Here is a 13,523-nt window from a genome sequence, read left to right on the forward strand (position 1 = left end):
GAGCCATAGGTGGTCAAAAAAAGCGTAAGTGATAATTAGGTTTTCATATTTAAACTTATCTGCACCTTAGCTGCTGCAAGCTGCTTCTCATGGATATCCTTGTGTCTGCCTACAGCATCTGTGACTTTGCTTTCCACAGGTAATTTGATGCATGCTGTCCACCCACTGTAGGTGTTTTGTTCTGCCTTCCTGCTGTGGCTGTGTCATTCCCTGTGAAGTAGGTGTTCTGTGGCAATCCCATTTTGAAAATCTGTGTTCTGCTGTCCCCTTCAGCAGAAATCATGTTCCTTGAAGGCTGCAGGGCTTTGTGTGATCTTTCAATACATGTCAGCTGTATCAGTGAGACAACTGCACTACACACTGTCCCGTGCTTGCGTTTCTTCCCAGACTCAGCAAGGCTCTTTATTTAATGGCAGGTAACTAATTGTGCTCAGCTTTTGGGATTGAGTTCTGATTAAAATAGGTGTGACCACTAAATGTCAGGTATTTCAGCTCTGCAGTCTTTGCATATTTATACTGCCATTGTTTGAAGTGTCTCTTGCTGTGTCACAGCGGGGTTGAAGTAGATCTTCAGAGGTCCCTTGCAACCCCTACCATTCTGTGATTCCAAAACCCTCCAAGCAAGGTTTGAGAAGGAAGCAGAGACTTAGAGGTTCACATCAGCTTGACAAGGATAAATGCCAGCACCAGAACCAAGACAATAAGCAGGAAATTGAGTAGCAGGTTGAGACCTCTGTTGTTAGCAAGATCCATAATGTGGATCAGTCTGCCCTCCTGTGCTTGCAGTAGGCTCTTGATTGTAGGCTTTGGGCTGCTCCTTCAGTAGCGAGCACTGCAGTTACATCAATTTCATTGTGTCCTCTGCTTTTCACCTCGGTTTAGTTTCTGCCCCTTAAGAAAAGAAATGCTTGTTTACAACAAATTTTTAATCTTGTAGTTTTCAAAGAAATTAATCTGGATATTCCTAAAAGCCCCTTTCTTCCCCCCAAAAAATACCTTTAAAATAATTAAAAATCAATGATAGCTTTGATTTGGCTTCTGAGGAACTAATTAATGTTGAAAGGGCTTGAAGTTCATACAGTTTGGCTCTCTATTTACTTATGGTGCAGGGAACCATTCTCCAGATTTAATCTTCAGCCAAACTATTGAAAATTTACTTTCAAACACTCTCTGCAGGTGCCCAAACCAAAACAGACAGGAAGAAAACTTCTGGTCAAAATGGGTCTTTGCTAACAGGAGTATTTCCTACCCTTCTAGGGTTTGGCATGGTGCAGCGTGGTAGGGAGCTGTTTGCCAGCAGCATGCTGTGCAGGATTCATGGCAGCTTTGCAAATGCCTTATTAAGAATCTAGACTGGGCTGGCAGAGGATGTGTCCTTAGTGCTTATAATAGCACATATGCCAGAGCTTATTTTAAGATGGTCTTAATAACTTAGCAATTGTGGATTATATATAGAAATACATAAATGAAAGGAATAGAAACACTTAGCCCTAGCTCTGACATGTTGCCAAAACTTCCATTCAATAACCAGCTGGGTTCGTAGGGAGGCTCACAAGAGGGCAGTGTTTTCATAGTTTTGTACCAAAATGGAACTTCTGTCATTCTTTTGCCTTAAAAAAGAAAAAACAAAGCTGTAGTGAGTCCATAAAGCAATAAGCTTGACTGACCTGTCAGATACTGCAATAAATGTAGAGCCTGATTTGAATAATTCAACAAGGTTTTTACTGAGACGAGCATCAGTTTTTCAAGGAAGGCCACGAAAATATCAGGGGGCTGCAGTGCTTCTCTCTGAGGGCAGGGTGAGGGAGCTGAGGTGGTTCAGTCTGGAGAAGAGAAGGCTCCAGGGAGACCTTACAGCAACCTTTCAGTACCTGAAGGGGCCCTACGAGAAGGCTGCAGAGGGAGTGTTTACAAAGGCATGCAGTGATAGGATGAGGGGTGAGGGTTTGAAATTTGAGAAGAGTACATTTAGATCGGATGTTAGGAACAAATTCTTTACCATAAGGATGGTGCAACACTGGAACCCTTTGCCTAGGGAGGTAGTTACAGTATCAGAGTATCACTAAGGTTGGAAGAGACCTTGAGGATCATCGAGTCCAACCTGTCACCACAGACCTCATGACTAGACCATGGCACCAAGTGCCACGTCCTCGGTGACTCCACCACCTCCCCAGGCAGCCCATTCCAATGACAAATGACTCTCTCTGTGAAGAACTTTCTCCTCACCTTGAGCCTAAATTTCCCCTGGGGCAGCTTGAGACTGTGTCCCCTTGTTCTGGTGCTGGTTGCCTGGGAGAAGAGACCAGCCCCTTCCTGGCTACAACCACCTTTCAGGTAGTTGTAGAGGGCAATGGGTCAGCTTCAACAAGGCTCTGAGCAACCTGATCTAGTGGAGGATGTCCCTGCTCACTGCAGGGGTGTTGGACTAGATTACATTTGGAGGTCCCTTCCCACCCAAACCATTCCATGATTCTGTGAATCTTTCATAAATACACTGTTCTGGTTTTATTCCTTGCAGTGAACAAGAGGTGTTCACTCAAATCCTTTCATGGTGTTCACTCAAATCCTCTCATAACAAACCCAGATTTTTAGTTGGGGTGTTTCTTTTTCCCCCTAATTATTTCTCTCCCCCACAGATTAATGTGCTTATTACTCTGCTCCCATTTTGACCAGGTGAAGCACATCTCAGCTTGAATGTGTATGTCTGATGTGATTATAGTTCTGTGTGGAGTTGTGGCAAAACTTCCATGGTTTTGTGAAAATCTTTGTTTAAGCCTGCTTTGCACTTTGCACAGAGTGGTTCAGTGCTGCTAGGAAGGGCAGTTGCTGCAAAATTGATGCAGAAAAGTGAATAAAGAAATGCCAGTGCCTGCTGCCCTGTAGAGTGCCCTACTGACTAGTTTTAATGGCAGCTACATTTTGATTCTGAAATGGGTGAAGTCTTCCACCTGGAGAGAAATGGGGAGATACATTTTGCTGAAGAGCTGGCTGAAGGAGTCACAACTTTAAAACCAGCATATTATTTTAACTGATTCAGCTCTTTCTCTGTGTAAAAATTGCCATGGAAGTTTGTAATTTCTTTGGGGCTGGTGGGGTCTGGATCACTCTCAGGCTGGTGGGGTCTGGATCACTCTCAGGCTGGTGGATGTTTAGCTGTCTCTATTCACTATTAATGTGGAAGATGAACTTAGCAAGATGATGTAGCCTTGGGTGGAGTGAAACAGAGAACTGAAAACTTAATCCGAGCTACATGCTGTGCTTGGAGTTTTTATTACTGCTCATAAAAGTAGTGAACTTTTTGATTACACTGTCATAAAATTTGTTAGGGTTGCTTACATGGTGCAGTTCGTGCATATTAAGTAGTAAGTGTAAATTATCTGGACACTGCAAAACAGGCAAGAACATGGTTGAAAACCATACCAGAATAAATAGGAATCTACAGAACTAGAAAGCTGTGTGCTGACTAGTTTTGTTGTTGGGTTTTTCCCTTCACAGAACTTTAATAAGCAGCTGATAGAAGAGATGCTTTTTCCTCCACAGAATCACATTTAAGTGTCTTATTGTACACAACATATTTTTCAGGCAGTCAATAATAACAAAAAAAGAGAGCAGCTCTTCTTTTTAAAGCCCACAGATACAACAGTGATTATTTTTTTTGTTCTATCCAAAGTTTTGTCTTTTAATCTCTGGGTTCAGTTGACATTTCAGGAAGAGGGTAGCAGATTTTTCTCCTCAGCAGCATCCTAAGACACAAATGATCCCGACAGTACAAGCTGTAAAATGACAGTAGGACATCCAGTTTATTAATACTTCATTTTTGTGGCTGTTTGCTTTTTTTTTGTTTCAACTAAATGATGGCTTTTCAGGTCCATAAGGGGTAAGGGATGGGTTTGCTTTTATGAGGAGGGGAGGGAGGCTTTGGTGGTGTTTATTTGAACAATAATTCACTGTGACTTGTGTGCGTTTGTGAACCGTGTGAATGCAGCGTGTCCTCAGAGTGCATGTGCTGATAGTTTATTCTTGACATCTTTTTACTTCAGGAAGTTTTCAGTGCTGTAGAACTGCTGTCTGTTTCCAGTCCAAGTCAACCCTTCCAAAGCAAACTAAAACTGGCAACTCTATCCACCACAAAAATACAAATATGAAAGGAGAGGTCACCCACTTAAGATTTTACTGTTTCCTGCCCCATCCCATGCCTGATGTGCACTGTTTGTGGCTTTTCTTAAGAAGGAGATTCAGTAGGGGAAGGGCATTAGGTAGAATCTCATATGTTTGTGAGTGTGGTCAGAATGCATGCAGTGGAAATTGAGATTTACACCATCGGTTTGTTGCAAGTGGTGGTGGAGGTGTTGATGATCTCATCAATGCTTGCCTCACCCTAATCCTCATACAGCAACCAAATAATTTCCCTCGGTGATTAACCGTATTTCAGAGGCCTGCTCTCAGCATATCCGTTTGCCAGCTAGGTAGGGCATCACTTGCTTGTGTTCCATCAGCACAGAGTTTTTCCTCAAAGGTTTCTTTCCTTCCTGTGCAGCTGTTCACTGTCAGCTTCTTCCCATGGAATATTAAATCTTAAAGGTTGAACACAAGGTTAAGATAAACTTGTTTTGACTTTCCCTATACATCAGTAGGATTGCTTACATGGAGTGCTATAGGAAGATGCCTCTTTGAAAAATGGATGTTTTGCCTCTGGCCATTGATTCTTCAGTTTTCTTGAAATATGAAAAGTATAGAAAGTTCCTAGGAATTTAGCATAATACCAGCAACATGAAGGAGAGTTGGAAGTCTATTGCTCACTCTTGTTACTGGCAACTACTGGAGAGGCAACTTCAACTTTTGTCTGTTGAGACTGTGACTTGCATGTTAAAAAGGTGTTTCTGCAGTGCTTTCTCTCCTGTGCTTTATGGTTTGGAGGTTGTGGGTTTTTCTGTGTTGGGGGTGGGTTAGGGTGGTGTGTGTTTGTTAGAATAGGTTTGGGGGTTTTATGTTTTTAATTTTAGGAAAATACTTGCCTGTTCTCCAAAAGGCATTTGCAATTGAAGGTGGTGTTTGGTTTAGAATAGAATTAACCAGGTTGGAAAAGACTTCTGAGGTCATTGACTCCAACCTATCATCCAACGCCATCTAATCAACTAAACCATGGCACCAAGCACCCCATCCAGTTTCTTCCTAAACCCCTCCAGTGATGGTGACTCCACCACCTGCCTGGGCAGCACATTCCAATGGCAAATCACTTTTTCTATGAAGAACTTCTTCCTAACCTCCCTTGGCACAGCTTGAGACTGTGTCCTGTTTTACTTTTGTGTGATACCCTTCAATGCTAGCAGTAGGGGTGACCTAGACTTTTCTCTTTACATCAGATATAAGCCACCTTGTGTGACATTGCCACGTACCAACTCTTCTGTAGTTTTAAACCAAGGAAATTACTCCATAAAGCACAGCAGGCCATACTAAAGTAATCTGGAGCCAAATACTATTAACTGTGACTATTACTTCTGAGCTGTGCCAATTGTCAGTTAAATGAGTTTTGAAAACTAAAATGTTGATACAAGTGTGGTAATGACAGTTTTTGTCTGTGAAACAGAGTGAAAATGCTCTCTTGATGTCACTCAGTTCTGTAAGGGTGTACCTAGTGAAAAATACTGCAAGTTAATTTGCCTTTTTTGTGTGGGTGCACATACTTGTGAGTGTGTGTATGTGTATATAAAAGATCCCTTAAATAGGGAGAAAAGCATTAAATAGTTTTTATTTCAGGGTTGGAAGAGATTTTTAGTTTATTCTTGTTTTTCCCTTAAAAAACACTGAAACCATTTGAATGCCTTCAGCTGAGATGCAGCACCTTGAAGTAAGCAGAGCACAAACTTTCCTAGGACATGTTGAGGGCTGTGTGCCTGGTGGCTCTTCTTTGGGCAGACCCTGGCCAAATTTGGAAGCCCTCCAAGGGCTTAAGAATTGTCAGAGAAACCTAACAACGATCAGGCTCCTCGACAGTGAAGTTGCTCTTAGTGATGTAGCTAAAACATTTTGGATCTTACCAACTCCATGAAGAGCCAGTACTTTATACCCCATTCAGAAAAAAACCTTTCTTGATTCAGACAGACAAATAAGGTCATGCACAGCTTTGTAACAACAGGCTCTAAGCACTGTTGTGCACAGCCCAAGTGTTTATAATACGTGTAGCAGGTAGTAAGAGGGTAGTGCGATGGTTGGCATACAGCTCTAGTCCAAGGGCTAGCCTCTCTCACAAGAGGATCCTTGCATTGGGAGTTGCAGGTGTAGGTCTCTCTTCCCTCTGGGGTGACTTTCCTAGAGGATAGCGCAGAGAGGTGCTGGAACTTCAGAGGAGCATCACAATGATACAGATCAGCAAGAGGCAAATTAAAATAAGGCAGAAATTCACAAAGAGCTCTTGGAGCCTTTGGCGTGCTTGTGGGTTGACCTCAATAGTTGAGGCTCTCCTCAGAGCAGAGCGAGTTATGTGTTGGACCTTCTCCATGGCAGCAAGAAAGCAGAGGACACAAATCAGAGGTTTTAGGAGTACAGGAGAGAAGAGAAGTTGTCAGAAGCAGTGCAAGATGCCTATTATCTTCTCTTTTTGTCTTAGACAGCCTTTGTGGAGCTGGGAAAGCAGAAGAGTGAAGAATTAGAAATGCAGAAGTAAAGTGTTTTGAGTGCACACAGATTGTTTTAAAGGTCTAAAAAGCCTGAAGTGAGTAGATTGCCTTTACTGTGGTTTTACTTTGAAAGAAGGTTTTAAACATTCTGTTGTTCCAGGTTAGGTTTATGCTGTGTTGTGCTTCTCCTGAAGGCTTACAGAGCACCTGCTTCTGAGCTGTGTTGAGGAACTGCAAGATGGAACCTATGATATATTGGTTTGACCCAGATCATTGCTTTAAATTCTGATCTCTCTATCCTTTACAATCTGTGGAAAGGCCATGGCTGATTTCCCTCCCACCCCTTCCCCTCATGCTGTATTTGTTAAAGCACAAGTGGAAGCCTGATTATGTGATTGAAGTCACAGACCTTTCAGCCAGGAGATTTGGATGTTACTGCTGGCTGTTATTGACTAGGGCAGATAATCTGATTTACCAATTCTGGAAGGAAAGAAGGAAAAGAAATCCTGTTGAAGCATTCCCATTCCAAGTAAACATTCTTTGTGGGACTTCTGTGTTCTCAAAGAACAAAACAAAGTAAGGACTAATTTTTCTTCTTGATCTTTTTTTGGGTGTTTCGGGTTTGGTTTGGTTTGGTTTGTTTTCTGTTGTTGTGGGGGGTTGGTTGGTTTGTTTGTTTTCAATGTATGTTGGACAATGCCTTACAAAATGCAGGTGCAAAGGTAGAGGACTGCTCTGTGGAACAAAATAAAGCATGCATATAAGTTTGTCTCTTGAGTGTGTTTTATTTCAAGCCTATTTCCCCCCTTTTTAGTGGCAGATGGAAGCACAGTGTGTTGGTTGTCTTGAACTCCCAGTAAGTAGTTGCAGTGTAAAACCCTCCCATATGAGTCTTCAGTGACAGAGGCTGGCTTTGATATGTGCTTGCTTAGCTTATAATGATGTGGATTCTGTAGGTGCTATTGCAGTGTGAAAACTCATTTTTCAGGATGGTGATGATAATATATCCATCTTGCACATCTCTCAAACTTTGCTCCTAGAGCTGCATTTGCCCCTGAATGTTCTGTGAATGTATATTGTGATCATATCTTTCACAGCAGGCCTCTTCCTTGTCACATCTTTGAATACTTCTGGCAATAAATGAAATTCCTATCATATATGCCACATAAAGGGAAACCATTGCTTAGATAACTGCTGCCCAAATTACACAAGGATCCTGACTGAATCAGGGGCACTTTTATTTCCCCCCACAAATTTGACTTTAGATATGGCTAAAGTGGGGGGGGAAACCCCTAAAATGGAATGAGTGCCGTTCAGACTCTGTTTGCAGTCCCTCCGTGTTGGGATATAGAGTCCAACAGTACTATATGAGCAGAGTGTGTGCTGCCAGTGCCAGTGTTGGTATTTCAAAAGAGACTTTGAAAGAAGCCAGGTTACACATGGATATTGTAGTATCTTTAAAGGACTCTATGTGATGACATCTCTGAACTTCAGATTTTGTTATGATTTTTGGAGCTATAGTTGTTCTTCACTTTATTGCAAACAAAACACACACCAGGAACTTGCTTTCATAGTGACTCTCATTTTTCAGCTTTGTTTGACTTTATGGTGTACCTGCTTGTGTCTGTTTCAGCAGCTGAAGTGCTTGCCAAGTATATTTTGCTTGGCTCTTTGCTGGTCATTGTCTGCTCCAAGAGCAGTAAAAGCAAGACATGCACAGGAGTTCTCAAGGGACTCAGCTGAAAGAACATTTGTTCTCTCAGCCTTGGGATGCACTGGGCTGTTTATCCTTTTCTAGACAAGACAGAGTAGATGAACCACTAATGGATTTATGTTAGTACAGAGGAGGCTGTGTAACAAAGACTGCCCAGAGAACAGAATATCCTGGGGATGGCTACCTCTCAACTCCTGCTGCAGTTTCTTTAATGCAGGGTGTGTGCAGCCTATGGTATTGGGGCTGTGCGACACCTGCTACAGCAAGACATCTGTCTTCATCCTGGCTGCTGTTTTTCTTGGGGCCCTCAGAGGGACTGCAGAAGCTTGAGGTTTTCCCTGTGTTTGTGCACAAGGAGTCCATTTCTGTGTAAGATTTGACTACACGCATGCTGGCACCTGCACTGCTCTGCTGCTGCTTATGTTTCACTTGCATGACTCAAGGGGTAAGGACCTGAGGCTTTGAAGTGCTTCCATAAAAAACACTGTTATTAGCTGCTTGGGCATGACAGATGGAAGGCCAACATAGGTAAGGAGAGATGCCAAGATCTCTCCAGGAGGGAAAAAAATAAATACTATTCCTTTTGGAACGGGTGAGGGATGTTGCTGAGGGAGCAGAAAATAGATTGAAAGCCTCAGTCCAGCTGAGTCAGCATTAACTGCTTGAACATACATGACCAGACAGGATATTACAATAAACGTGGGGTAAGTTTTTGCAGCTAGAAAATGGTGTAGAGGAGGGGAGGGGAGAAGTCAAAATAGAATAATTAGATTTTCTCAATTTAAAATATCACATGGTTTTGGAAGGTTTTGAAATCCCTCCCTGTCCTTTTATCTGCTAGGCCTGCCCCTGGGAGAAGTTTTCTTGTAAGCAAAGGAAGCTAAGTCTGTATTTTAATGTTTGCCTTTACAAGTGCAGGGCTTTGACTAATAAACACATCACTTGCTTGTTAATCCTCTGTGGTGCTGTCACCCACCTAAAGTGTGTGTAAAGAGAAACAGATTCAGTAACACAGCTGCACACGGGTGGCTCTCAAGGTCAAAATGGACAGCCTGAAAAATAGTTCTGCTGAAATGAAGGCTGATCTGTGCCACAAATAGTAGCTGTTCTCTGCTGTTTAGTCTCCTGACTGTTTTATGTCAATATCAAGGAGGAATATTCATGCACACACAACACTTCTAGAAAGGAAGGTGCAGCAAAAGGGCAAACTGTATTTGACACTCTTTTTTTGAGTTGAAAAGTGCTGCTCAGGTGTGCTCTGAGCCCAAGCATTGCCCTAGACAAACTATTGGCTGCATTGCTCTGCAGCTCTGTATATGTATTATCCACTGTTGGTACTGGATGTGAAAGGCTTGGCTCATGCACAGCAGCAAGAGGTGTGTGCTTCATAGAGTGGTTTGGTTTGGAAGGAACCTTAAAGATTAGCTAGTTCAACCCCTCTGTCATGGGCAAGAACACCTTCCCCTAGACCTGGTTGCTCAAGGCCTCATCCAGCCTGGCCTTGAACATCTCCAGGGAGGGGGCATCCATAACCTCCTGGGGCAATGTGTTCTGGTGTCTCACCACCCTTACTGTAAAGAATTTCTTTCTAATACCCAGTCTAAATTTCCCCTCCTCAATCTTCATTCCCTCTGGTCCTATCACAGGGTTGACCCCTTATGTTCCTCTGTAGGGGATCCCATGTACCTGGTGCCTAGAATGAGTCACCAATCACAGTTCTTGCTTCCTTCTTCACTGACATGTGACTGTTGCCCTGATTTATCAGGTTATTTTTATCTTTGTTCCTGGGTGTCCTTCACAATGAGAGGAGGTATGTGACCAAAGTGAAAACTGTGGGCCATGCTCGTTCCTGGTGCAACTGCATGGACTCCATCGAAGTCACATGGGATAAATTTGGCTCCTTTGGAAATGCCGCAGCAATTTTAGACCCAGCATGTTTCCTGTCATATGTTTACTAAATGCAGCAGTGATATCAGTGGGATAGAAGAGGTTTGACATCTTTGATTTGTTGCTGTCCCACACGACCGAGTGAAGCCCTGAAAGGGCATTGTTAAAAAGTGGTGTTGTGTAACAGTCGATTGCAGAGATTGTTACAGTGAGGGGGTCCCCAAACCCCAGCCATTCAGTTTCATCCACTGAAATGAAATGTCCTAATAACCATAAACATTGTGATGCCAAAAGTACCACCAAGTTACGTGATCCTCGATCTACTACCTGTTTAGAACTGTTACCAAAAAGTACCTGACCTAAGAATTTCCTCTAGGTGTTTGTGTGAAGAGGCATCCTCAGAGGAGGTAAACTCAGATACATGTGCATAGTGCCAAAGCAAAGAACCCTGCTCACAGGACTGAGCCCTGAGAGTTGAGTTGAAGCTGGAGCCCCTTTGTCACCATTGTCAGTGGGTTGTTGGCCCCCAGAGGAGAAGACAGTGCAGCGCTGTGAAGCTCTGCGTGTGCAAGCAGCTGCGGCTGATGTGTAGCTGTAATTTCGCTGGCTGTCCTGTTAATGTGTGTGCCTTGTTCTGAGCTGCATTGCTTTGTTTTGAGCCCTGCTGTAAAATATCTCCTTGTTGGCAGTGTGGAGTCACTGCAGTTGAGAGTTCCAGATCTGAAATGTCTCCCTTTTTATGTGAGGAAGAGGTGAAGGGGGTGAATGTTGAAGCAGTCTGAATTTAACTCCAGGGGCTTCTAGAGGGCATCACTTCTGCTCAGTAAGTAAACATTTCCTATGACAAACCAGAAGCTGCTTACAGGTTGTCAAGTACAGAAGTGATTTATAAATGTATAGAATACATCAATTTTTAGTATTAAAAAAAAAAAAGGAGGTGATTTGCTAGAACTTGCCCCAGCAGCTGGAGTTTGTATTTGCCTGTGCTAGAAGTACAGAGTTTTGTTGCTTATTTTGATTGTAGGCTGAATTGCATTAGGCACTTGTATCATTGAAGAAGGCTGTTCAGGATATTAGCCAATTCAACAGCTTTACTACAAAGAAAGCACAGTTATTTTTTGCTTCCTAGTTTATTGTTGTGGGGGGTTTTGTTGTTTGGTTTGTTAAGAAAATGTAAAAGGGCAAAGAAAGGGCTAAAGGTCAAAATGAAAGATTGGGATAGATGAAGGCAAGAATATAGATTGCAGTGCAGGAGAGGACAGATTGAAGGAGGAAAGTAGAAGGAAAGGAGCGGTGGAAGAGTGGGAGCGTGGGAAAAAGCAAGGAACTGTGCAAGGGGAAAGAGAAAACTGCAGCTGGAGTACATTAAATCACTGGAGAGAGCTGGCCACTGACTTGTCACATAGAGTGTCATTTTGTTCAGTAACATGCAGAAAACAGTTCCTTGGGAGGAGGGGAAAAGCAACAATTCAGCTCATAGAGTTTGGGAAGTGCTGGTGACAGGAAAAGCAAACTCATTTTGTCCTTTTGTTTCACACCTTTTCAAACCTTTTGTTTCAAAGTCTGGTTTGTACTGCAGGGTCAGTGGTTTTCATTTGTTTGGGAAAGGAGAGAGCAAGGCTTGCACTTCAGATGATTGTTTTTTCTTTCCATCCCTCTCTTAATTCATTCCCCTTAAAATATTGCTTTTGTCTGGCTTTGTTCTCAGTGTTCTAGAAGCAAGATTCCCAGTAAGAGCCTTATCCTGTGTTACAAGTCCTTGAGAATCTGAAAGGTATTATCAAGAAATGACACTGGATAATAGCTGAATGCACCAGGCTTGGTATTTTGACTTTTGGAAGGTATCCATGTAGTTTGAGGATAACTGGAACTTTGATCTGTGTGCTGGTCCCTTAGGGTAGCCTGGGAGCTAATGCTTTGGGCTGGTTTGGAATTCTGGCTTAAATTCCTTGCAGCTCCTGCAGAACATTGCAGTGGGAGCTTGGGCAGGTGTTTCAGCCCCCATAATCAGTTCCCTTCATCATGTGGCATAAGATATGTCATAAGCATGTACTTTTTCCTGTCTGTTGGTATGATTTGCCTTTCATGTAGCAACTTTCAGGAAGCCAACTCCTTCCTCCACTTCACTTCTGCATGTTTTTCAGGCCAGGCTGGATGTGGCTCTGGGCCGCCTGATCTAGTAGAAGGTGTCCCTGCCCATGGCAGGGGGGCTGGAGCTAGATGATTTTTGAGATCCCTTCCAACCCTGGCAATTCTGTGATTCTGCACACACTGAGTACCTAACACTTTAAACTTTTAGGCTGGGTTTTAGGTTCTGGTGGTTCATGTGGTGCTGCTAATTAATAGGAAAAGAGGTGAGTGCAGTTTGAACGGCAGTAAAAATGGAAATACATCTAGCATGCAGAACAGAAGTGGAAGGGGGTGTTGCAAGTTGTTTAGCAACCTAGGGGACAATGGCATGGCATTGATTAGAAGAGGAATATAGTAGGTAAACTCAGATTCTGAGGAGTAACTTGAAGCCAGGAAAGTCCTCTTAAGCCATGTATCAGTCTCTAGAAAGCAAAAACAATTTTCCAGTGCTAAAGCATCCTGTAGTTTAGGGAACCTCACATTACTTTCCTGTGGGATTTTTTTCTTTCTCCAGCTGAGGTACTTTTCTGTTCTTAAGTCAAAATATTCTTAACACAAATGAGAAGTTACTCTTGTAGCTGTGTAGGTCTGTCCCTTACTCTTTTGTTTGCTAATGGTCTGGAAAAAAAGCATTGAAAATCACCTTTATGCTATCTGATTGCAAGCTGGTTGTAGTGAGTTGACTATTCTACAGTGATGATTTGTAACCTCCTCAGAGTCTGAGGACTAAGCTCAGCATTTTAAAATAGAAATGTGGTCCTCACATAAGTCTGAATCGCTCAAGACAACTCTGTTATTTATATTTAGACAAGTGGGTAGCAAAAAAGGCAGAAAATTATTTGCTGTAAATGAAACTCAGTGTTTCACATCTGATTTGTAACACTTCTGTCATCTGCTATGTAGCACGTGCTTCTGTCATGACTGTGGGCTGTTGTTACTCAGTTTGGATGTCTGACATGAGATATTATTGGTGTTAAATTTTGAGATTTAACTTAGCATGTGAGTCATGCTGTCATCTACTTTGAAGTACGGCTCTGTGACAGGATAGAATTCAGATGAAGGGGCATCTCACCTGCTGTAGCTATGGATGTGTTCCAGTAAAGAGTTGCCTACAGCAGTTAAGGCTCTGTGTGTGTTCAGTCTGGGTGTTTATGCACAAACTGTATTTTCAGAGG

The 13,523-nt window shown here is 42.7% G+C and overlaps 2 protein-coding genes across 3 annotated transcripts in view; one reads left to right on the forward strand and one right to left on the reverse strand.

Moving 5' to 3' along the window:
• The window catches only part of CEP85L (centrosomal protein 85 like), a 94,002-nt gene that overhangs the window by 46,787 nt on the left and 33,692 nt on the right, over window positions 1-13,523 (forward strand). The window lies entirely within an intron of this gene.
• Window positions 5,576-6,578, reverse strand: PLN (phospholamban). Its single transcript, XM_054173972.1, has one exon. The coding sequence runs from the start codon at window positions 6,497-6,499 to the stop codon at window positions 6,341-6,343; it is 159 nt and encodes a 52-aa protein (XP_054029947.1). The 5' UTR covers window positions 6,500-6,578; the 3' UTR covers window positions 5,576-6,340.

Source organism: Dryobates pubescens, chromosome 28, assembly GCF_014839835.1.
Source record: "Dryobates pubescens isolate bDryPub1 chromosome 28, bDryPub1.pri, whole genome shotgun sequence".
Taxonomy (NCBI): domain Eukaryota; kingdom Metazoa; phylum Chordata; class Aves; order Piciformes; family Picidae; genus Dryobates; species Dryobates pubescens.

What these genes read in the sequence shown, in the direction of transcription:
- PLN (XM_054173972.1), bottom strand. Translation starts at nt 6,499, where the DNA reads ATGGAGAAGGTCCAACACATAACTCGCTCTGCTCTGAGGAGAGCCTCA.